Genomic DNA, 24,252 nt, shown 5'->3' with positions numbered 1-24,252 from the left:
GACATCGGGAGATGAACCACTGGCATAAAGGAAACAGAGAGAGAATCAGAGCTGGACTAATAGCAGAGCTGCTTTACAATATTAAGATTTAAACATTCTCCTGAACTGTTGAGGAAACCCAAAGGCAACTCACCTGTGGGAATGCATGGGGACTAGAGAGTGAAATGGATTATATAGAAAGTGAAAACTGATCAGCCTAGTTATTTGCCAGGGCTGAGAAATAGACAAATACAGACAAACAGCTTCAGGGATAATCAGATTGTTCCAATTCTCTCAGTTTTTACCATCCCAAAGTAGTATTAGTAACCCAGGTGAGGATAACCGGATTCTGATCTCGCTTGCATCTCTTTAAATCTGGGGTTTTCTTGCCCACTCCTTTGATTTATTATAACTAGCCAGAGAACAAGGTGGATGAGGTAATATCTTTTCTTGGACCAACAGAAGTTGGTCCAAAAAAAGATACTACCTCACCCACCTTTGTCTCTCCAATATCCTGGGACTGACGTGGCAACAACACTTCACATAACTAACCAGTGCATTTGATTTCACATAACACATTCCCCTTAGGAAGAATCTGACTGGGTGATGAGAAGGTTAAGGACTTACCATCCCCTCCTGCATACTGATTCAGCTTTGTGTCATCTGTAAAAGGGAAACAAAAGCAAGAAAAGGGTAGGAAAGTTAGTAGATCCTTATGGGCTTCTTCATTCTGTACACCACTGCACCCCATATAGAATTCCACCCCTAAAACATGCCTCTCTGTATTGCCCTGTTACAAGTGACCCGTGCCCCACGCTGCAGAGGAAGGCGAAAAACCTCCAGGGCCTCTGCCAATCTGCCCTGGAGGAAAATTCCTTCCCGACCCCAAATATGGTGATCAGTTAAACCCTGAGCATGTGGGCAAGACTCACCAGCAGGGCCGGCTCCAGGCACCAGCCGAGCAAGCTGGTGCTTGGGGCGGCAGCTTGTAGGAGGCGGTATTTTTTTTGCTTGGGGCAGCCAAAAAGCCAGAGCCGGCCCTGCTCACCAGCCAGCACCCAGGAAAGAATTCTCTGTAGTAACTCAGATCCCACCCCATCTAACATCCCATCACAGGCCATTGGGCATATTTACTGCTAATAATCAAAGATCAATTAATTGCCAAAATTAGGCTATCCCATCATACCATCCCCTCCATAAACTTATCAAGCTTAGTCTTGAAGCCAGATATGTCTTTTGCCCCCACTACTCCCCTTGGAAGGCTGTTCCAGAACTTCACTCCTCTAATGGTTAGAAACCTTCATCTAATTTCAAGTCTAAACTTCCTAATGTCCAGTTTATATCCATTTGTTCTTGTGTCCACATTGGTACTAAGCTTAAATAATTCCTCTCCCTCCCTGATATTTATCCCTCTGATATATTTATAAAGAGCAATCATATCTCCCCTCAGCCTTCTTTTGGTTAGGCTAAACAAGCCAAGCTCTTTGAGTCTCCTTTCATAAGACAGGTTTTCCATTCCTCGGATCATCCTAGTGGCCCTCCTCTGTACCTGTTCCAGTTTGAATTCATCCTTCTTAAACATGGGAGACCAGAACTGCACACAATATTCCAGATGAGGTCTCACCAGTGCCTTGTATAATGGTACTAACACCTCCTTATCTTTACTGGAAATACCTCGCCTGATGCATCCCAAGACCGCATTAGCTTTTTTTAACGGCCATATCACTTTGGCGGCTCATAGTCATCCTGTGATCAACCAATACTCCGAGATCCTTCTCCTCCTCTGTTACTTCCAACTGATGTGTCCCCAATTTATAACCAAAATTCTTGTTATTAATCCCTAAATGCATGACCTTGCACTTTTCACTATTAAATTTCATCCTATTACTATTACTCCAGTTTACAAGGTCATCCAGATCTTCCTGTATGATATCCCGGTCCTTCTCTGTATTAGCAAGACCTCCCAGCTTTGTGTCATCTGCAAACTTTATTAGCACATTCCCACTTTTTGTGCCAAGGTCAGTAATAAAAAGATTAAATAAGATTGGTCCCAAAACCAATCCCTGAGGAACTCTACTAGTAACCTCCTTCTAGCCTGACAGTTTACCTTTCAGTATGACCCGTTGTAGTCTCCCCTTTAACCAGGTCCTTATCCGCCTTTCAATTTTCATATTGATCCCCATCTTTTCCAATTTAGCTAATAATTCCCCATGTGGAACCGTATCAAATGCCTTACTGAAATCAAGGTAAATTAGATCCACTGCATTTCCTTTGTCTAAAAAATCTGTTACCGTCTCAAAGAAGGAGATCAGGTTGGTTTGGCACGATCTACCTTTTATAAAACCATGTTGTATTTTGTCCCAATTACCATTGACCTCCCTGTCTGACATGAGCATCTATGAGACAGTCCAGCAAAAATCCTGGCCCAGATTTCTTTGCTGCTTAGCTTGGATTCTGTCTACCCCAGGCGCTGAAATAAATGACAGAAGGCCAGCTAGTTAGCTGCATTCACATACGTCTCCACTGAGCAAAGCCAGGCTGGGTGGGGAAGATGCAGAGGGGTGGGTCTTGTTTTGCTTTGCTTCTCCAGATAAAATTTGCTGCTTCACACAGCTGCCTGCTTGTTTCCGTCCAAGATTACAAATTAATCTCATGCTTGAATGTGTCACAAAAAGCCTCTTGTTCTTCTTCCAAGACTCAACCGTGAGTTGGAAAATCATCTCAGTGGTGGTGTTTTTCCCCCCTTTCCTTAATTGCTCTTTTCAAAGTTGATCCGTCAGCCACGCACTCTCCACGCCCCCATCCTCCATTGCTCAAGGACAATTACTCATGCTCCTTTCTATTTATTCTAATTAGCGTTTTGCATGAGGGACTATTAAACAGTGAAATTGAAGTGATACCTGCCACTAGGACGGGAGGACACGGCCCATGTGTTAATAGGATTAGCAGACAATAGAACAGGGGTGTCCCAAAGGACTCTGGGTCTTTACTTGGGGCTTCTTATACCAGAGAGAATTCCATTCTTGTACCAGAAGGTAATGCACATGCCTATGGGTTTATTACCCACAATGTGATGGCACCGCCAGCCATGGGTCATCAGTGGGGATCGAACAGGGGATCTCTACTGCTTGAGCTAAAGGATAAAGTCTAACAGGGTCCTTAACCTTTTTTATGGACCAGTCGTTAGAAGGAGACAAAGACCCACACTGTGGTCTTGTGGGTTACACCAAGGGGAGGTTTTGGAGAAGAGTCTAAATCAAAGCCCCAGACCCAAACAGTCCCCAAACTAGGAGAACGCTTGGATCGAGACAGTGAGGAACTCTGTGGCTCCATGTCTAGAGAAGCTGGGCCATGTTCAGAGATGAGTCTAGCATAACTTGCACTTTTTTCCAGCCCTATCAAATGCTTCATGTTACACCAGCTTTCTGTGCCTGGCTGCCCCTTCACACAGGGGTTATTCATGATAGGAGAGCCTTATGGCTGCTCTGTAGTCACCTTATGCCATCAGTGCAAGGCGGCTGCAATGCAGCTGTGAATTCCCCTCCACGGGGAGGTCTCACCTACGCTACCTTCTAGATCATGCTGAATTGCTCCCCTCTCTAGTCTCATCTTCCTTTTCTCTGCCCCACTCCTCCTCTCCTTGTGCCTCGAGCCATAGGATTGGGTAGCCAGAAATGTTAACTACATTCTCTTGGATATGACTTCATTTCACTAGGCCTTGGAGAGAAAGATCTCTCCGGGGCAGACATTTGGGGCAATGTGCCCGGAGAGCACTGATACTGCTTTCCCTTTAGCCCTGGGCTAGCCTCCCCTACCCCAGTTGTTCACCCTATTCCCAGATGCTGGTACCTTCTGTGGTGAGGCTTCCAATGAAAAGAGAGGAGGTAGTGACATCTTCATCAAATGACGTGAAGGGGCTGTTTGGGGACAGTGAGTAGTGGTCGCTCTCTGCCCAATCCTCACAGGTCCTCTCGTCTGACTGAAAAGACAAATGGAGAAAGGCTACTATTCCCAGCAATCTTCCAGCAAGAGGACCTCTTTGTGCCTAAATCAACCCAGTCAGTAAACTCGGCACAAAGCAGTGACTTTGGGGGTGTCAGGAAGGGGGAAACCAACAAGAAGTATCACCAGAGCTGATCTTTCGGAGGCAAACAGATTCATTCACGCAGTTTAGAGATAATTATACTAGCTAGGATTAAAACTGCAAGGGCTAAACATCTTCATGCTTCAGGGTGGATAATAATCATGCTCCAGAGGATCAGGAAGAAATCTCCCCAATGGGATTGCACCTTCAGGTGCTTTATGGAGGCTTTTACACCTTTCTCTGAAGCATCCAGCATTGGCCAATGCCAGAGACAGGACACCAGATTAGAAGGACTACTGGTGTCTTCCAGTATAGCAAGAAGGTGGGATACCAGATTACATGGGTCATCGATCATTCCTCTAAGGCAGGGAGGTGAGATACTGAACAAAATGGATCACTGTTTCTAGTGCAGCAGGGAAGGACGATACCAGACTAGATGGACCATTGGTCTGTTCCAGAATGGCAGTCTTTATGTTCTTATGGACCATGCAGAGCTCATAATGAGTCTTCATCTCTGGAGGGATGGGACATATGCCATTGTCTGAATCTCTTTTCCTTTGTTCTGTGTCATGCAACTCAACCCTTTCTCTGTCTCAGGAGCCAAATGGCTACAAACAGGTCTGAAAACCAATTGTCCTAGTGGGAATTCCAGAGGCAGCCAAATCTCTCACCATAAGAGAGAGAGGTAGAGTAACCTGTGAACCGAATCCACCTTTTCTGGGAAGCTGGGGGCCACTGACATCATCCCACTGTCAGCCCAAGGGAAATAACCCTCCCCTCGATCTTACCTCTTGGCCACAGCCATGTAACAGCCACTCCTCACGGTATCGGTCAAACCCACTGGAGCATCTACGGAGAGAAGGGATGTTACTCAGTGATGGATGCATTCTCTTCTAGACACAGCTAGCAAAGGCAGCCAGGGTTCAAGCAGTAATGGTCATGTGGCCACCTTATGTGGGTGGCATTGCTTATCTCACATGTATGTTGGTAATCAGTGTGAGAATCCCAGATGCTACCACGACGGGCACCATGTATAGATAATTGGACAAATACAATCCGAAATGAGCCAACTGCAGACAACTGGAAAGATCAGATAGAAGGGGGTCCCCATGGACATTGGGATTCCAACACAGCTGTGCTGGAAGGACCCAAACTTTCCTCTTTGTGGAAGACAGAGAGAGGCAGAGAAGTAGGACTATAGATATAGATATATACATAGTGAGTTTGAATTTCCATCCTCTGGACTCTGCCAGGGAAAGGCCATGAACTCCACAGTGTGTTTTTTCCAGCAACATCTGCACAGGAAAAGCAACATATAATAATAATAATAATACTATACAGCACCAAGAAAACACCAGTTTGAGAAATCTCTGCAAAACCAGAGGGAACTGAGCAGAACTCTGACCTTAGGAAGGTTTCAGGGGATCACCGAAGGGTGAATCAAGGGCTCAGCCAATACAAGGCACCCACCCAACTACAAGCAAGCTGAGCAGAAGGGGGCCTCTGGGGAATTCAGGTCCCACAGAGTTCCTAAGATCCACCGTGCTGAAATGTTGCTCCCGTGGAAATTAGGAGCTCAGCAAGAGCAAAGATTCAATCTGTCCTAGCCAAGGGACAGACGAAAAAGCAGCATGGTCTTGTGGTTAAAGCACTAAACTAGGACTTAGGTGACACAGTTCAATTCTCAGATGTGCTACCAGCTTCCTGTGTGATGGTGGGCAAGTCACAGCAGGTGGGATCTTTCAAAGAGGATGAGTCCCTTTTGGAAGTCAGTGAGATAGTGGCCAACTAGCTTAGGTCCTCTCGACAATCCCACCCCTAAATCTTTCCATGCTTCAGCTTCCCCACATTTCTCCCAGCCTTTGACTGTCTTGTCTATTTAGATTGTAAGCTCTTAGCGGGCCAATATGCATGTATGGTCCTGGGGAGAAATGTGTCTCAACCAGGGCTTCTAGGTGTTGCTGTAATACAAATAATAATAGAACAACCGAGCTTCAGTGAACTGGGGGTTGGAAGACCAGAGTTGCCTGCAACAATAATTAGAGATGGGCTGCAAAAGGATTGCCATGAGCATCAGTGTTTCAGACCAGCCAGGACCCTGACCTGATCTGCCTTAGTTTGGGTTTTGTTTTTACAACCAGCTTCACCCATCTCTCCCGCTGGTAATAACAGAAGATTTTCTCCTCTGAAGCCACTGACTGGGTGATGGTCATTTCAGAAGAAAACCCCATGGCCATGGGTTATGCTTCAGCCTGAGCCCAGCGGGAGGCAATGAATTTAGGACTGATGCCTGCCTAGTATGCTAGCTTGAGGGAGGGGGTCAGGGCCATTCGCTGCCCCAGCTGTGTCACACAGGTTCGCTTGTGCCTGGAGATGGAGCTGTTGCACAAAGGGGAGAAAAGACAGGAGCATGAGTCCTGGAGGACTTTGATATAAAGCAGAGGCAGAAAGGAGGAACACAGCTTCCTGGGGAGTCCTATCCCAGTCAGCCCCTCTCCGCCAGGGAGGCAGGACAGAGCCACCTCCTATCTAGGGCGCTATTGGGAGTGGAGAAGAAGAGGGTGCCAGAGGGAATGCTGTCCCTGAGCAGCCGGGCATCTCCTTGAACATCACTACATGGAAGCAGTGGATCTGTGTTACTAGGTCCCCTCCCCTGCCAGCAGCTCAAAATACATCCTATTTCACTGAAACCTCATTAAACTGCTGCATGCTCCTTATCACCATGCTGGCGAAAGGAGACGCCCTATTTAAATCCTGGGATGGCAGGCAGAGCCCAAAGTCACACCCCCCCCACCCCAGATGCTGGAGGATCCACGCTGACCACTCTGGAGACTGGAGTCCGCTATTTACCCTCAGGATGGGCACAGCGGTGACAGGCAGGTTCCCCCATCAACATGCCTCACTCCTGACCCAAGGGGACCCTTGGCCCACAACTGTAAGGACCAGAGGGGAGTTCAGCCTCCATGACCCATTCACCCTCCACATGTCCCTCCATCTGAAACCTAAAGTTAGCCCTGGGAAGCTCCCCTCCTTCTCTCACTGGCCTCTCTCTGCTGTGTGGAATCAAAGAAATGTAGGTCTGGAAGGAAATCTGAGAGGTCATCTAATCCAGCCCACTCCCCGTGCTGAGGCAGGATCAAGTATAGCCCATCCTTGGCAGGAGTTTGTCTAGCCTGTTCTTAAAAACAGGGAAGGGCCAGGAAGACGGCAGCCCCTGTCCACAGAAGGCCGCCTGGGCTGCAGAGCAGCAGGACCGGCAGGCAGAACTGCCTCATGCAGTAGAGCTGGGAGCTCTGCATTCACTCCTAGTCATGCCTGCTGAAGCTGCCAGCAAGGGGCCCTGTCGGTGCCAGTTAAGGCGGTGGGGCGTTTTTTTGTGATGGGCAGCCCCCACCCCTTCCTCCCCCAGGCTGAATTCCTTTCTCACACGTTGCTCTCAGCTAATCTATACTGGAGATGGGCTGGAGCCACAAAGTCCAGATGGAGAGCTGGGTGGGGTTGGATCCAGGGGTCCAGTTTGGCTCTGGATCCAGGTTAGGATTCCAAGCCCATCCCAGTTGCTTCGGGGTGTCAGATCCGTGGGGTTGCTTAGGCCCATGGCAGAGTTAGAGGCCAACAGTCCAGCACTGTGGAAGCCACCCTGGATTGGGACACCACTGAAAGGAGAAGGCGGACAGCAGAAAGAGACAATATTTGACTCCAGGCTGGTATCCTGCTAATGAAGAGCAGACAGGAAAAAAGTAGGGGCTGGCCTTTCAGTCAGCCCTCTCAGATTCCTCCACTGACCTCCTCCCCAGTCCATAAATGGCATGTATTTTTCCTCAACTGAGCACTACTAAGGCCAGATTTCCAGAAGTACCTAGCACCCATAAATCCAACTGAAACCAATGAGAGTTGCAGGCTCTCAGGACCTCTGTACTTTGTGCTAGATTCAGTTGCTCCTAAACACACTAGCAGGACAATTGTTTGCAATACTAGCTCATGGAAGGGGGAGAGAAAGAAGGGGGACTGCCCTAATGGACATCTCACATCAAATGGGGTAGTGTTTCCAGCATAGACACAGCCCAAGATTAATAGATATTCTGATCCGCTAGTCTGCCCTCCTGTATAAAACAGGCCAGAGAACCTCACCCAGTGAATCCTGCATTCAGCTCATAACTTCTGGTTGAGCAAGAACAGACCTTTCAGAAAGATATCCAGTCTTGATTTAAAAACTTCAAGTGATGGGGAATCAACCAGGGTCCTAGGTAAGTCATCCCAATGGTTAATTACAGTCACTGTCAAAAATATGCATCTTATTTCTAGTCTGAACTTGTCTAACTTCAGCTTCTGGCCATTGGATCTCCTGCCTTTGTCTGCCAGATTAAAGAGGCCTCTACTATCAGAAATGTCAAGTACTTGTAGACTGTGATCAAGTCATCTCTTACCCTTAAGATTTGGACCACATTAGCACCTTCCTAACAAGAGCCATGTACAAACTCTAAAAAGATGCTGACACTGTTACAGGTCTCAGTTTAGATTAGGCCCAAGGTTGCAACTTTCTCTTCCAGCTGTGGAAGCGCGAGCACAACTAGGACCCAGAGAGGAAACCCATCTGAGCTACCTCTGCAGGACATGACACCAGCTGCAGTTGAAAGTCAGCTCCGAAGTCACGCACGCGTCACAGCTCTGATGCTGGAGACAGGCTGCAAGAAAAAGAAGAAATGCGCCAGCAACACACTATCATCAGGCGGATCGGTTACAAGGGAGCATATAGTCAAAGCTGGGAGGGGGCATGGCCAAAGGAGACCGTTGACAGATGAGCCTTTGCGCTGACTTCAGGCTGCCATGAGCTTGGAAATCAAGTCAGCATCTTCCTAGCAGGAATGGGATGATATTTCAGCAAGGGACTCCTACCCAACTTAGCCTGAGATAAAACCGATCCCAGGCCTATGCCGTTTCCTATTTAGACACAGAGCCAAGGAGGGAGGGAACACAAACCAATTAAACTTTGGTTGTTGAGAGAGTCATTCACTTGTCATCGTCTCTGGGAAGGATGGTTTAACAGCATCCATCTTCTATCAGAAGCTGGTAAAGCATCCCAGCCTTCCCTTTGGCTGCAGAGTTTTAACAAGGCCGCCTCTGGGAGGCCCATCCATCCATCGCATCATGGCACAGTCCAGAGTTTAACCTTGGTTTAATACTTTACAGCACCAAGCACACATTTGGCTCTGCATTCATCCTCTTCTGAGCCCCACATACCTCTCCCAGAGCACCTCCGTCCTAACTGCCAGCCCCACTGCTACTCCAGCCCTGGGCTCCCCACACTCACAGCTCTGCCAAAGCCTCTCAATTCTGACCCACAGCTCCCCTGCTATCCCAGCCCTAGGCTCCCTGCCCTACACTCCTCTGATACCCCACAATTCTGGCCTCCAACCCCACCCCCACACTCAGCTATTCCAGTCCTGGTCTTCTTCTTAACAGAGAACATGAACTTACATGGCAGTGGAGACAAGTGTCACAGCCCTGCCACACTCATTCCACTTGTGGCCTACATAGGACTGAAACTCACATCTCCAGGAGGGAATCTAGTACTTTCCCATCAGCTCTCAACTCCCCCAGCTGCCAGGGGAAAACAAAGCAGCTAGTCTTAGGATTTTTTTTTTTTTAAATAACAGAATCCTTATTTATGATCTGCTTTGCAGTAGCCCTGCCTGCTGTTAAGATGGTTATAAAATACCCAAGGGATGCTGTTTAAATGCATAACCTTGGCATACTCAGGACAGGTTTATTCTCTGCCTGGTATTTATGTACTGCATGACAACCCTTCTTGTGCGTGAGTGTCCTTGGTCCTTGCCTGCCAAATGAATCTATTTAACAGGATCGTTTGTGAATACCACAGGGGGAGGGCTGGTTATTTGTTTGAGGAGCGCTCTCCACCTTGCTTTAAAAGGATCTCGGGAACTAGACTGCAATGCTTAGAATCGTTATCTGCAAGGGCGGGGAAACCATATGGCATGGAAGAGGAGTTGCTTCATACACTAGCCTTTCTTTCCCTTCTCTCCAGAGCTGGCGTTCAAATACAGATTTGCATCACAGGCACACTGAATCCATGTCTACACTACAGCATAGTTGTGTCGGTCAGGGGTGTGAAGAGGTGGGATCCCTGACCAACACAGCCTTACTTGCAAAGGCCCCTGACGTAGATGTAGTTATACTGGCAAAACTGAGCTTGTACCAGTTTAGCTTGCTAAGGAGAGAGCTGGAATAAGCTATACGAGCAAAAGCTGCATGCACACCAGGAGAGCAATAAGGCTGTATCGGCAAAACATTCCTACTGTAGACATGGCCCTAAGCTGCTGGGTCTCAGATCTTGTGGAGGTCTGTCCCAGTCACGCTGCCAACACAAACTGGTGTGACTGGCCCGGCTGGAATGAGAATAGCAGGGGTGCTGCAAACTGAGATGGACAGGCATCAACAGTGCTGATGGGCTGGGGTCCCCAGCGATTGGAGTAGCAGGGGGTGTTGTGTCTGTTGTTCTCACTTCAGGACTGCAAAACTAGTCAGAGGGTGTGTTATTGGTGCCCCCAGATTTACCCCTTCACCCATTCCCACACCCCGGCAGCCTTGCTGCCATCCGCTCCACATCTCTGCTACAAAGCAGCCCCAATGGTGCTACACATTTGGCAATTGCTATGGGGTGGGACCGAATCCAGGCAGCAACTGCAGCTCCATAAGCACAGAGGTCAGCAGGCATCAAATCCGGGATCTTCAACCCCAAAATATAGGCCTGTGCCTGTAACCAAAAGAGTTGGCTAGCAGACATGCAGTAGACAGCGTATGACTCACTGGACAGTGGGGTGAACTCCACAGCCGACACGCTAGTGACCTTGCTGGTGTCCAGCTCCACGCGGTGGTACTCATAGATCGTCCTGCGGCGAGACTCTGCAACAGCAAGGGGCCGCATCAGACGGAGGCACAAGCCCCCACCTGCTCCCCGTTCCCCAACCCACATGGGCTTGGGTGCTGACCTGTGGGGTGGTGAAGGGACTCAAAGAACCTGGGCTCATCCTGGGAATCGAGTCAGGGATGGGGAAGGGTCCCCGAACCCCTGGTGTGGGGAGTGGCTTTGTATGCAAATTCCTAGCTGAAATGCTAAGGTTGGCAGCTGAGCCCCAGGACCATCACTGCAGGAGATAACAGTATGCAGATGCTGGGAGAGGAGTGGGGAAGAGAGGGATGCTGGGAGAGAGGGCAGAGAAGGAGTGCTGGTGGAGGGAGAAGGGGTGTCCTCCTCCTCCATGTTCTCTCTGCTTCACACTGGGAGGAGTTTGGAGCTGTCTGTCCTGTCTCCATCTTCCCCGACACCTACAAACTCCTGAAACCAACATGATCTGGTTCTGCATCGTTCTCAGGAAACCTGGGCACAACGACTCATGAGGCCAAGCCTCCCCCACACCCATATCTCCCCTTTGCAGGAGGCACCTGCTCTGGGCTCCCCAGCCCCCTGTTTCCTATCCCAACACACTTCCAGTGCTGCTTGTCCCCTGGTCCCCTCACTCTGCCTTTTCGCCGCCCCTTGCCTCAGTCTAGCAGCCAGAGCAGGGGGATCCAGAACCCAGGACTCTTGGGTTCTCTCCCTCGCTCTGCCACTGACTCTGTGTGACCTCGGCCAAGTCACTTTACCTCTCTGGGCTTGTGGCTGACCCTCCCTTCAACTGTGTGCCTGGCTCATATTCACTGTACGTACAGAGCTTGGAGACTCTTGGATGAGCATGGCACAATGCTTCTCTTCCACCACCTCCTTCCAGCTCCACACTGCCCCTCCCATCCCTGCTAGGTCCACACCAGCCTGGGGGCCTTGAAGGCAGGGGCATGGTCCCAATGTGCAGTGTGAACCTAGCTGGGGGCAGGCAGGAGGCAGGAGAGGCATGCTGCAGGCCTGTTGATGTTTTAAACGGGTAATAAATGAGGGCCAGATGGCCAGTTCCATAAATAAGCAACAGCAACCGCAGCGGGTGCAGCACAACCTTCCCAGGGACACAGGGAGAGTGTGGTCAAGTTTCTCATTACAAGAGAGAAAGATGAGAGAGAGGCTGAAACAGCCTTTTACACACACACACACACACACACTGCATTGACAGGTTCACACAACACATGACAACATGCATGCAACATGTATACTGCAACCACATGCAGCTAGCACAATAGGTACAGGCAACACACAGCACATGTGAACACATGCATGCAACACAGACAGCACATGTGACAACATGCAGGCAACACAGACTGTGCAGTCAGCTCACATGCAATATGGCACATATAGAGTGCAAAGCCAGTCGATTCTCTTTCTTGATCATATGAAGGAGGAAAGTTCTCCTCTTGCAGCAGCGAGGCCCTTGGGGTGCTAGCATCTGAGAGTCATGTGCTGTGGGCACAGGGCCAATGGGACTCCAATGGGTGAGTGATCAGCCCCACTCCACATCTTCCATCCTCCCCCATTTCTTGCCATCGAGTCAGCAAATGCAGCCCCACCAGCAGAGACTCACCGGGAACGTCAGGGGAAGGGTTGAGGAGCATGAAGGCATCAGACAGGCCAGCTTTGACGGGGTGCTGCGTGTCGCTGATCTCCAGGACTGACATGGGGATCTGCAACGGGGAGAGAGAAGGGGCCATGAAAACTTGGGGTTCCCCCCAGGCTGTGGGCTCAGGATGCGTCTCTCAAGGGGAAGCAGCTGAGTGAAGAGCAATGAAATGGCTTAGCTGATGCTCCACTGAGTCTTCTCCCCTCCTATTTCCCTTACATCCCAGAAGCAGTTTTGAGGCTGCTGTTTTAGACCAGCCTGGGCCATGCCTAGCCTGGGTTTGCCCGTGTGTGTTTGGAGGTGCCCTAGGCCCATCGGCCAGGCCTTCCAAGGCTCAGTCAACCCCCTTGGGAATAACAAGCATAGTCGGCCCAGGCACTGCATACAGGACATTAGGAGCGCATGTGACGAGCCGCCCTCTGGGTTAACAACAGCAGGGACTGAACTGGCAAACTCCTGAGCTAGGTGCATGAGTCTCTAGCGTCAGTGAAAGAGCCAGGCTCTGTGGGTGGAGATGTTCCAGACTCATAGTCAAGCCCGGGGTGGGGAGTCACATAACACACACTGACCAGTGGGTTATACGTACAGACCCCCCTTTCTCACAGAGGTTTGCCCTAACCTGGCCCTGCTGTGGAGAAGGAAGACAGCCATTCTCCCTGCTATGCTTTCCCCCTCCCAGCATGTCCTTTGCTCCCTCCCATGCCTCCCACTCCAATTCCAGCCCTCCCGGCTCCCCCATACCTCCTACTCTATTCCCAACCCCTCACCCCCTTAATCCTGCCCCATTCACTTCCCCAGCAGACCCCCTCATCCTATCCCACATGCGCCATCTCGCCTCTGCTTGAAGATGCGCCTGGGTTGGAGAGACCTTCCCTGTGCTCACTGAGCCCAGCATCACCTGAGGCAGGGCCGGCCAGAGGATTCAGGGGGCCAGAGGCAAAGCAATTTCGGGGGCCCCTTCCATAAAAAAAAGTTGCAATACTATAGTAACATGTATTTGGAAATGTAAAAAATAACCAGTGAAATACATTCAAAAATTAATTTTTAATAATTTGAAAATACACAAAATACATTATTTAAAAACATTAAATGCTTTAATGGTATGTATACATTTGCAATTACATAATGGGCTGTCGCTGGGTGATGGTTGGTGCCAATGGGCTGTCGCTGCCTGGGGGTGGCGCTACTCTTGCCCAGGGCTGGGTGGGGAGCTGGGCTCTGGGTCGGGGGGTGCCCGGCTCAGAGGGGCTAGGCTCGGAGCTGGGGATCAGGGCTGTGGGGGGATGGGGTCAGGGGGTGACCGTCTCAGAGGGGCTTACCATGCTGCTTACCCCCACCTCCCCCCTCTCCCAGAGCCTCAGCGAGCCACGTCCAGGAGCTCCTGCTGCTCGGCCCGCCGGAGCTCGCAACCCCGCCCCCTTACCACGCGGCTCCGAGCGGGAGGACCTCAGGCCCTGCCCGGGCCACACTGCTGCAGCGCTGTCCAGGGCCGCTCCCGGACGCGGCGCGCTGAGGCGCCAGGGGATGGGGGAAGGTGGAGGCGGGGGGGAGCCTCCGACATTCTCGTGGGGGCCCCTGCGGGGCCTGGGGCAAATTGCCCCACTTGCCCCCCCCTCTGGGTGGCCCTGACCTGAGGATGCAGTGACTGTTTTCAGCATGGGGGCAGCTAAGCCATTGGAATGAGAGGGCCAGGGACTCCTCCTTTGTCTTTCCTTGGTGGGGTTTAGGTTCTGTCTCCCACTCTCCCCGCCCCATCTGCCCACCGGTGTTACAACACCTGCAATAACCATGCCCCAAGCAGCTGGTCCCACTCACCTCCTTGTACCCAAAGACGATTCTCCCTTCGCTGTGCAGAGCAGCCTGGAACGTGAAGCTGCCAATGTCCTCCTTCCCATGAAGATAGACCTTGTCCCACTGCACCACAAACACCGTCCCTGGGGGAGAGAGGAGACCACACAGTGGAGCAGAGAGCAGCAGGGGAGATTGCAGGGGTCAATTTAATTCCCTGTGCACATCTGCAACGACCATCCCATAGGCACTTGCAGAGCCGGTGTACTCGCTGTGACAACCTGGCTGCAGTCACATACATTACACCCCACACAGCGCAGCAGCTGCAACAGTCACACACACTCCCCATTTGCACACAAAAAAACCCAGCCCACAGCCACAACCAAACTTCACACAGCCTGAATCTGTTAACTGGCCACTTCACCTTGAATGGTCCCTTGAAATGCATGTTAACTACTTATGCTAAACAATCTGTTACACTTTGTATTTAGCAGTGACTGAGTATATTTCCCAGAGGGAAGAAGAGCTCTGCTTGGCTCGGAAGCTCTGCTCTCTCACTAACAGAAGCTAGTCCAATAAAAGATATTATCTTGTCCCACAACCACACCCACCAGCTCCAGCCACAGACCCTCACCTCTCCCCGCTGCCGGCAATGCACCACACACATGCAAGCTCACTGTTGCACAACTGATTTGGCCACAGCCAAAAGTTCCTGGAACTCATGTGAGTCATTTGGGATGTGATGATCCAGTTTTTACTCCCTTATCTCAATGGTACGGAGGAGATGGCCCTTTCTTTTGCCACATGAGACACTCCAGATCCTCCTCTCCTGAAGTCTGGAGCACATGTTTTTCAGCAGATGCAGGACTGAGCTCCAAATAAACATCCTAAGCTGCACCCAGCGCTATCAGATATACCAGCTCTGCTGCTAATCCTCTGAGCCCGCACACAAGCAGAGACACACTCCCCCCAGGCCACATGTGATACATCACGCACACAAGGATACGTGTCACACACATCGCACATAGAGGGACACAGACAGATACATCCCATGGACAGACATGTCACTCAGAGGCACACACGACACACAGAGACATAAATTCAGCACTTATGTGAATTCCCAAGTCAGGCCTGTTTCTGAGGTCCTCCATGCAGCACTGTTTGTGTACCCAGTTGAGATGCCAGAGGCCAAAGCAGTACCAGGCCCTGAACGGTATGTTCTCAGCACCTTGCCCCCTGGACACTCCTGGCTGCTGATTCAGCTGGTTCCTCGCCCCTGCCTTGCAGGGATGAGCGCTGCCCAATGATCTCGGAATTCCTGGTGCAGGTGCCGAGAAGCAGCCAAGGTCCCCAGGGGGCTCTGTGCATTGTGTGTGGCAGCGGGGCTGTGCAAAGGGCCTAGCAGGCCAGGGGAAGTGGCTCACCGTTGTCGAAGTACTTGACGGTGGAGTTGCGGGAGTAGCTGGGGTTGAAGTTGGCCATCAGGGGTGCAATGTATTGGGTGGCCGTGAGCATGCGGTGAATGACATCCCCCATGAAGATGAAACCTGGAACGACAGCAAGGGAAGGCAATTTATGTGCCCATCCCCTCACCCCCACCCCACTGCCCTAGGACACCCGCTACCAGCTTCTACCCCCATCCCCACTCTACTGCCCCAGGACACCCGTTACCAGCTTCTCCCCCACCCCCTTACCCCCGATGTCCCCCCACCACTGCCCTTGACTAGAGCTGGGCGTGAACTGAAGTACCCTGGACCTGGGCAGTTTGGATCCCAGGTTCTGGCTCATGTGTCATGATACCATTCAGCACTAATTAGAGAAGATGGACTTGACCTCAGAAGCCCCTGTGATGTGGGAGTGAGCTCCATTCTACAGTGGGGTAAATTGAGGCACAGAGAGCAGAAGAGACTTGCCCAAGGCCATCCCACGCATCAGTGGCAAAGCTGGGATTAGGATGTGGGAGGGGAGGCTGGTTAGAGACACCCATGTCACCCCACTAGGCAACACTGCCTCTCCAGCTGATGCTGCCTGTCAGCACACCCAGGCAAGCCAAGTACATGTGGCCTCACGAGGCCTCACTCACCTCCTGTTGCTATGGTGATCTGCCGCAGGTGATGGCCATAGAAGGGGAAGTCGAAGGACAGGATGACTCTCTGTGGAAGACAGACAGGGACGACAGCATCAGTGTGGGAGCCACACTGGGAAGTGCCACGTGTGACCATGGGCGTCTGGGAGGGGCAGGTGGTGCTGCTCCCAGGGAGATGGGTTAAAGCAGAGGGGGGTGCAGGGGCAGACAGCACTGGAGGGCAGTGTACTTTCCTTCGAAGACACGCTGCACCCTGCCCGGGGTATCCATGCCCATCTGGCATAGACTCTGGGCACAGCCCTTGCTGGGAGGAGAAATGCCAGAAATGGATTCATCTGCCCATTCGGAATGGGCTCCAGGGGCGGCCCCTGGGAGGTGGAGAAACACCTGAACTGGAGTCCAGTTGGAGCACAGGCTGCGCTCACCTACATCTCTCCTGATAACCCGACAGGCAAAGCTTGTCTCTAGCCTGTCTCTCCCATGCAGGCACAGGGAGCTGTGGGGAGATCACCACAGCTCCGGCCAAGGTGCTAGTGCCCCAGGTCAGGAAATCCCTGAAAAGAGAGAAGCTGCTGGGGAAACATTCTTGGGTCACTGGCATGGCACTGTGGCGGATGCCCGATGCAGGGATGGCAGCAGCTAAGCAGAGGGAGGGGGCTCACCGAGGCCTGCCTGTGCATGTTGGACAGGATCCCATGGACTTTCACTTGGCTCCTGTTGGCTTCTGCCACGTCGATCCAGAGCTCTTTGGTGCGTGCCTCTCCTGGCCCATAGAACCGCGACACATAGTAGCTATGGTTGTCTTCCTGCAGCCACAGAGCACGGAGAGATGGGGTTAGCGGGTGAGGATGACAAGGATTGTGTAGACAGGCCCCAAGGAACAAAATCTGCATCCAGATCTCGAACCAACAGGAGCTCTCAGTTGGATGCTGGGGCAAACCAGGCAAAGGCGATGCTTGGGTGTATAAACAGGGGAGTAGCGAGTAGTATCAAGGAGGGGATTTTACCTTTGAATACAGCACTGGTGAGACTGACACTGGAAACCTGCATCCAGTTTTGGTGTCCACATTTTAAAAAGGATGTTACAAGACTGGAAGGGGTGTGGAAAAGAGCCATGAAAATGAGTTGAGAACCAGAGATGCCTCACGCTGAGAGACGTGAAGAGGTCAATTGGTTTAATTTAGCAGAAGGCAGATTGGGAGGTGACCTGCTTATGGCATATACGTACCTTCATGGGGAGAAACTACCGGCTATTAAAAGGCTCTTTGATCTAGTGGAGCAAGGCTGAACAAGAACCGATGGCTGGAAGCTAAAGCCAGACAAATTCAAATTAGAAACAAGGCACAGATTTTTCACTGAGGGTGACTGACCATCGGAACAAACTCCCAAGGGAAGCAGTAGATTCTCCGTCTCTTGATGTCTTCAAATCAACACTAGATGCCTTTCTGGAAGATGCTTTAATCAAACACAAGTTATCGGGCTCAATACAGGGGGAACTGGGTGAAATTCTTCTAAGTCTGACCTGTGTTATGCAGGAGGTCAGACAAGATGATTTAATGGTTCCTTCTGATCTTAAAATCTATGAACCTCACTCCCCTCTCTCCAAAGCTCAGCTCCCCATAACTATTCCTCACCACAGTCCTGAGGTGTAGGTATTAATATCCCCTTGGTGAAGATAGGGAAACTGAGGCACACAGAGGCTGCAAGGGGGGAATTGGTGTGGGAAGTGGTATTAGGCCTTGGGAGTTTCTGGCTCCCAGTTCCCTGCCCAGTGCAATCTTATTATTGATAATAGCATCAGGCAGGCAGCACTGAAGAGGATAACCAAGCATTGTTATTCATCAGACTGTAATTAGAGAGGGCCTTTTATCCAAGGTTCTCAGATAACGAACTAAACTTCATAGCACCGTTGGGAAGTAGATATTGATATAGCCATTTTACAAATGGGGAAACTGAGTCCCAACAGGTTCAGTGACATGCTCCAGGTCACACACCAACTCAGTGGCATAACCCAGAAGTGCTGGCACCTATTCCTTCTGCTCCACACTCCACCCAAGAGCTGGGAACAGAACTCCCTGCTCTAATCACTAGTCCCTCAATGGAATCTTTCTTCATCTCTAGACAGCTGATAAACCTGAGAGGCCTGGGGCATGCTGGAGCTCTGCCAAGAAACCTGATGTGCAAGTCCGACCCCTCTAAAACTGCTGATCATGAATATATCAAACGAAGCACACCCCTGCTGGGCTCAGTGCTTGTAGTTTTGTGGCCCCTGAAGCAACATCCGTTACCCGGAGACCTGGCTGCAGCAGGACAATTGCCCACCCATAAAAATGATGGCATCAAAAGGCAGCGTTTTCTGGAGTGGAACGCTGCAGTCATTTAGCAGCCCACAGCATGTACTGGGAGCCCAGACTCCTGGCTTCTGTGGCCAGCTTGGCCATAGTAAAGCTATGCAACCCTTCAGGGGAGCCTTTGCTGCGGAACAGCTGGAATAATCCGCCCCCACAGGTGGTGTAATTAATCAGTTGCTCGGCACATGAACCTTGCTGACCCAAGGTCCAGCTGGAAGAAGCCTTTTGTCAGGGAGGCTGCTTCACGCTCTGTGAAACCAGAGGTGTCTTAATTTCAACTGGGAAGATGCCACTCGCCCACTCTGAGGCCATGCCAGGGGCCTCACTGATACCAGGGCATGATGGCTGGCAATGAACTAACATTTCCCCTTTGCAGTCTCTCCTCCTCCCCTCCTAGATTCCTCTTTCCCCTGTCACTCCTCCCAGCTACTTCCCCTCCCTAACGGCTCAGATGTCAGCAGCCCTGTCTCTGCCACCAAGTCTGGTCTGATATTCCCCGACAGCGCTGCTCATTGGGGACCCTACTACAGTCTTGCCCCAGCAGCTGCTGATTCCGGGGCCCATGCTTTTCTCCCCACTGTGCCATCTTTTGTGCCTGGGAATAGCCGGGCTATTAGGACAGTCTCCTCTGGGGGCAATGTAGCATCCCCTAGCGGCGACTGGGACAGGAAAGAACATGCACAAAGGCCTGGGTATCTGAGTTCCCCCGCATGACCCCTCTGGCCGGGGCCAGGTGCAGCCTGGAGTCTGGATCCCTTCATCTGGTCTGGGTTGAAGCTTAGGACAAGGCGAGCTGGCTTAAGGCTGCAGCACTTTGCTATTCGCCCCGCACTGCTCTGCTATCGCACATTACTCCTGGGCTCTCTACAGCCCCTGTGTACTGAGTCACTATGCTACACTCACGCCTGGGGCGCTGTACTGAACACCTCACTCCTGCAGTGCAGCCCCCCACTGCTACTCCAGTCTTGTCCTCGCCACAGCTGTGCCACTGCACTCTAGTTCTGGCCTCCTGTTCTCCCTGCCCTGGGATTCCCCCAGCACCTGTCTCATAGGCATTTCTACATGCCCAACGCTAAACTGTGACAGCCCCTGCTATTCTAGTCCTGTTCCCCATATAGATCTGCTGTCGTCCCCTAACTCTGACCTGCAGCACCTCCAACTATCCATGCCTGGGCCCCCCATATGCCTGTCATCCTGCTATTTCAGCTGTCTTCACCACCATCCCCTTTACCTTGTAACTGGGCACAACGGAGGGCTGTAGAATTTGCAAGCAGCAGAAAAGCAAAGGAAATAAAATCTGTAACTCAAAACAATTAACAGTGTCCCTGTAAATGGCAGGAGAAAACCACTCCTGACTTGAATGGTCTGGTATATTTCCCAGAGAGCCTTCTGTAGCTCTGCAAGACGTGGAGAGGAACACGGCAGAAACTCGATTAAAATCAGCTAATGCAGTTTTTCGTGCTTCAGCAAAACTCCAGCGAAATGGTCTCACTTCCTATAAAAAAAACCCCAAAACCGAACAAAACCACCCTCATCATTATGTGAAACCCTCCCATAGCCCTTTCCTTGGGAACTAGATTAGCCCTTCATTCCTCGCCAGTGCCTGCCACCCAGCAGCTCAAAGTGATTTGTGAGCGTGATCAAAGTCTCGCAGCATCCTCATCTTCATCTTACAGGTGCGGAAACTGAGGAACAGAGCAGGCAAATGACTTGCCCACAGTAGGTCAGTGACACAGCTCAGGTTTGAGTTCTAACCATCATAAAACATAGTCTCTCTCTGTTCCGGTAACCCACTCACCTCTGCTCTTGATCCTGTTGAAGTCAATGGAAAGACAGGGGGTAGTTGGAAACATGGTGATCTTATTGGTTTTATTACAGTAGCCCCTAGTGGCTTCTACCAAGATCAGGGCTCCACAGACTGGAAGGCAGCCCCTGCCCTGAAGAGCTTACAAATAGACAAGACAGACAAAGGGTGGTAGGGGAAACTGAGGCATAGAGCAGTGGCATGACCTGCCCAAGATCACACAGGAGAGGCATTGGCAGAATTGGGACTAGAATCCAGGTGTCCTGCCTCTAAGCCACTGGAGCACACTGCTGATCTTGCCCTGCTTTTGCTAGCAACCAGGTTGTCTCACAGCCTAGCACAGAGCAAGAGAAATGAACAGCTGCTTCTATCTAACCCCAGCACCATCACACAATAGCAAATGAAAAGCAACGTAATTAAAATATCCTAATGCAACATGCCGGTAACCTGTGGAACTCCCTGCTGCAGGATATTGGTGAGGTAAACAGTTGAGCAGGAGGAGTGGACATTAATGTGAATGAGAATCACATCGGAGCAACACTAGCAAGGAGTACAGCAACAAGGGATATAAGCTCTTGGTGGATGAGATGGCTATCAGGTCGGGGAGGGAAGAATTCTCCCAGTGTGGGAGATGCTGAGGAGTTCTGAATATGACCATCACCGGAGTAATCTTAGCACAATGGGGAGCACTGTACAATTGTGGGACGAAAAATATGGCTTCCTCTGGAGCATCTGGTCGCCTTTGTCAGAGACCAGACTAGATGGACTATTAGTCTGCCAGATAACGCTTGGGATCCTAAACCTTAAAATAACCTCCACACAGGGAGCCTGTTTTAGGGGCAGGCGAGCAGGACGGTTAGCTTGGGTGCCAACTTCCAGGGAGGTGGCACACCGCTGTGCCTTTTGTAGGGGGGTGTTTTTTTGCTCTGCTGATTGGCTGCCCATTGTGGGGGTGTTGCTTTTGGCTCAGCCACTCCAGGCGTAGGGGTGTGCGCCGAAAACATTTTCCACCCTGGCAAGCAAAATGCCCAGGGCTGGCCCTACCTGCATATGCGCACGCACACACACACACACACACAGACGGCTAGGTCATCAGCGAGTGTCTATCCGCATAGGCCACCCCATTTGCTCTGAGGGTCAGATCTCCAGCTGGCATGAATCAAGGTAGCCCCAGTGCACTCATCACCAATTTACGTCAGCTCAGTATCTGGCCCTCAACACGCACCAGCAGATCACCCCAGCTTTCTGCAGCAGAGAGACGGGGAAAGCCGCTGCCTCAAAGGTGCCAACATTTGCTCAGTAACGGCACAAAGAAGCTTGCCGGGTGGATTTACCCAGAGTAACTGGAAGCAGAATCCTCCTCCCACTCACCCTCTCAGTTGGGAGACACCCTGGATTCCCCAGGCTGGATTCAGCCATTGATCCAGGACTCCATGATCTGGTGGATGGTTTTCATCTTGACAGTGGGCCAGGAGCTAATCTGCTTGTACCAGCATAAATCCAGAGTAACCCCCACTAGCCTTAAATGCAGATTTATGCCAATGTAAGCTGGGATCCCAGCCAGCCTGACCATTCCCTTAAGAGGCAGCATTGTCAACAAGGTAGGGGGTAGAAATGGCTTCCCTCTCTCTTTGGGTGGGGGTGGGGCAAGCTTCATGCATCTCCATCGCCAAAATCGCTGGGCTTTGGTCTTTCACACACCACAGCACCCAGGGGACACTGTGTTCCGAGCAAGGCCGTGGAGGCGGGCGGAAGAATCCAGAGGTGACCCTGCTCCAAAGAGCTCATTTTACCCCCCGGGATGTTCGACTGCGTAAGCAGGAGGAGGGAGAAGGGGCCAAATGAGTCCTTATCGCCCCCGCTCTGCTGCCCTCATCCTTTCCAATGTGTTCCCAATAAAACTGGGAAAAAATATAAACAGCCAACATGGGGATGGGAGCTGGCAGCGGCTACACTGAGTTCTCAGCCATCCTCATGACCTCATCTCTGAATCATTATTATGTCCCAATCCGTCACCTTGCTTTGGTTACAGCAGGAATTAAAGAGGAGAACTTTTGGATGCACAAATAAGCAGGGGGTGAAAAAAAGGATGCGGGGGGCAGGGATGTTAAACGAGATCATAAAGCAAGGTCCTTTAAGGAGACGAGCTGCAGCTAGTAAATTTCTGCCTTATTTTGCACTGGGCTCACTGCTTTGGAAGGGGGATTATCAAGATCAGAGGCATTTTCCCCCCTGTTGCTTCTCTCTGTCTGATCAAAGAGAAGAAAGGATTGTTCTTATGCTTAAAGCTCAGGATGGGGGAAGAGGGGTTTGGTCAGGACTTGTGGGTTCTATTCCCAGCTCTGCCACTAACTCACTATGTGGCCTTGGGCAAGTCACTTCCCCTTTGTGCCTCAGTTTCTCCCTTGTTTACAACGGGAGATAACTCAGCCCCAAACTGTGCTGCAAAGCTAATTAACATTTGTCATTTAAGGGGCTTGGATGGAAGATGCTAATTTGAAAAGAAGGGAAAAACTACAATTTTTCCATGGCTTCCCAGAAGTTTTTGTTGCCACTACATGGACCAGAGCCACTTGGAACTTTGCAGGGCTAGAACTCAGATCCTTCTGCTCCAAAAGCCCAAGCCTGAGCTAAAGGAGAATCTCTGCTAGCAGTGCAGGGCATATGACACACAGCTGGACAGTTTCTACTCTGTCCAACAGAGGGAAATAGGGACACACACTGAGCTGGTACTGTGGGCAGAACTTCATTTTGCGGGTGGAGTTTGGAAGAGTGCCTCTACATTTTCACTTCTAATTTGAACCTTTGGCACAGCTGGAGCCAAAACACCATGAGACTGCGCCCCCTGTCCCGAACTCCCTCCCTGGGGCAGCTTTCTGCAGGCCAACCAGGCCCTCTCTGCTGGGGACAATGCCAAGTCTGGCATGTTTGTCCCTCCTGCCAGCTCTGTCTGTGAGAAGGCAGCTTGCAGACTCCTCTCCTATGGACTCAGGGCCTTGTCACTTCAGCTGGTTGGCCAAGATTGAAGTGAAAAACAACCCCGCAGATGGGAGTTCTTAACTCCTAGGCTGCTGGCATTTTATCAGCTGCTTAGTGAATGCTGGGCTGGGAGGAGCTTTAGAATGGAGGGGGGAAGGCGGGAGGGCCCTGACAGAGAGCGAGAGAGAGATCATTCACACACAGAGGCAGAATATTACAAACACACGAGATTTTCAGTGCAGTTGTGTGTGCAAAAAAAGCACATTAAGGCAGCTGCATGTTCAAATAATCAATTTGCATTCTCGATTGTGATAATTGCAATTGAGATTATTGCAGATGCTTTTTGTATTATTATAATATATTTTTTTTGCATATGCAGTTCTGCACTTAGCACTTGAAAGAGCAGACCCCTGGTGTGTGAGAGTAGACAGGGAGAGTGTGTGCGCGCGCTCTCTCCTCTCTCTCCTGCAAGTAGAAAGCCACCCCCCTGGCCATTTAGTTCTGAGCATTGCTGAAGTGTTCAGCAGACTGAGCGATGCAGGCACAGGGCTGACTACTACCTGAAGCTCATAACTGCAGTCAGCTGCAACCAGGAACCCTGGGTTCTTTCCAGAAAG

General features: G+C 50.9%; 1 protein-coding gene across 1 annotated transcript in view; it reads right to left on the bottom strand.

The window, feature by feature from the left end:
* Positions 1-24,252, bottom strand: part of PLXDC1 (plexin domain containing 1) — a 44,928-nt gene that overhangs the window by 4,665 nt on the left and 16,011 nt on the right. Inside the window, exons 3-12 of the mRNA XM_026654755.2 lie at positions 17,164-17,307; positions 16,499-16,568; positions 15,840-15,962; positions 14,443-14,561; positions 12,592-12,691; positions 10,892-10,987; positions 8,667-8,748; positions 4,852-4,912; positions 3,829-3,958; positions 607-642 (exon numbers count right to left, since the gene is read on the bottom strand). Of these exons, the coding sequence (XP_026510540.1) occupies positions 607-642; positions 3,829-3,958; positions 4,852-4,912; positions 8,667-8,748; positions 10,892-10,987; positions 12,592-12,691; positions 14,443-14,561; positions 15,840-15,962; positions 16,499-16,568; positions 17,164-17,307 (961 nt within the window). The remainder of the gene's footprint in view (positions 1-606; positions 643-3,828; positions 3,959-4,851; positions 4,913-8,666; positions 8,749-10,891; positions 10,988-12,591; positions 12,692-14,442; positions 14,562-15,839; positions 15,963-16,498; positions 16,569-17,163; positions 17,308-24,252) is intronic.

Source organism: Terrapene carolina, unplaced genomic scaffold (genome assembly GCF_002925995.2).
Source record: "Terrapene carolina triunguis isolate 2854851 unplaced genomic scaffold, T_m_triunguis-2.0 Scaffold193, whole genome shotgun sequence".
In the NCBI taxonomy this organism is placed as follows: domain Eukaryota; kingdom Metazoa; phylum Chordata; order Testudines; family Emydidae; genus Terrapene; species Terrapene triunguis.
The sequence above is the reverse complement of the archived record's forward strand: the minus strand, read 5'-3'. Positions and strand labels throughout refer to the sequence as shown.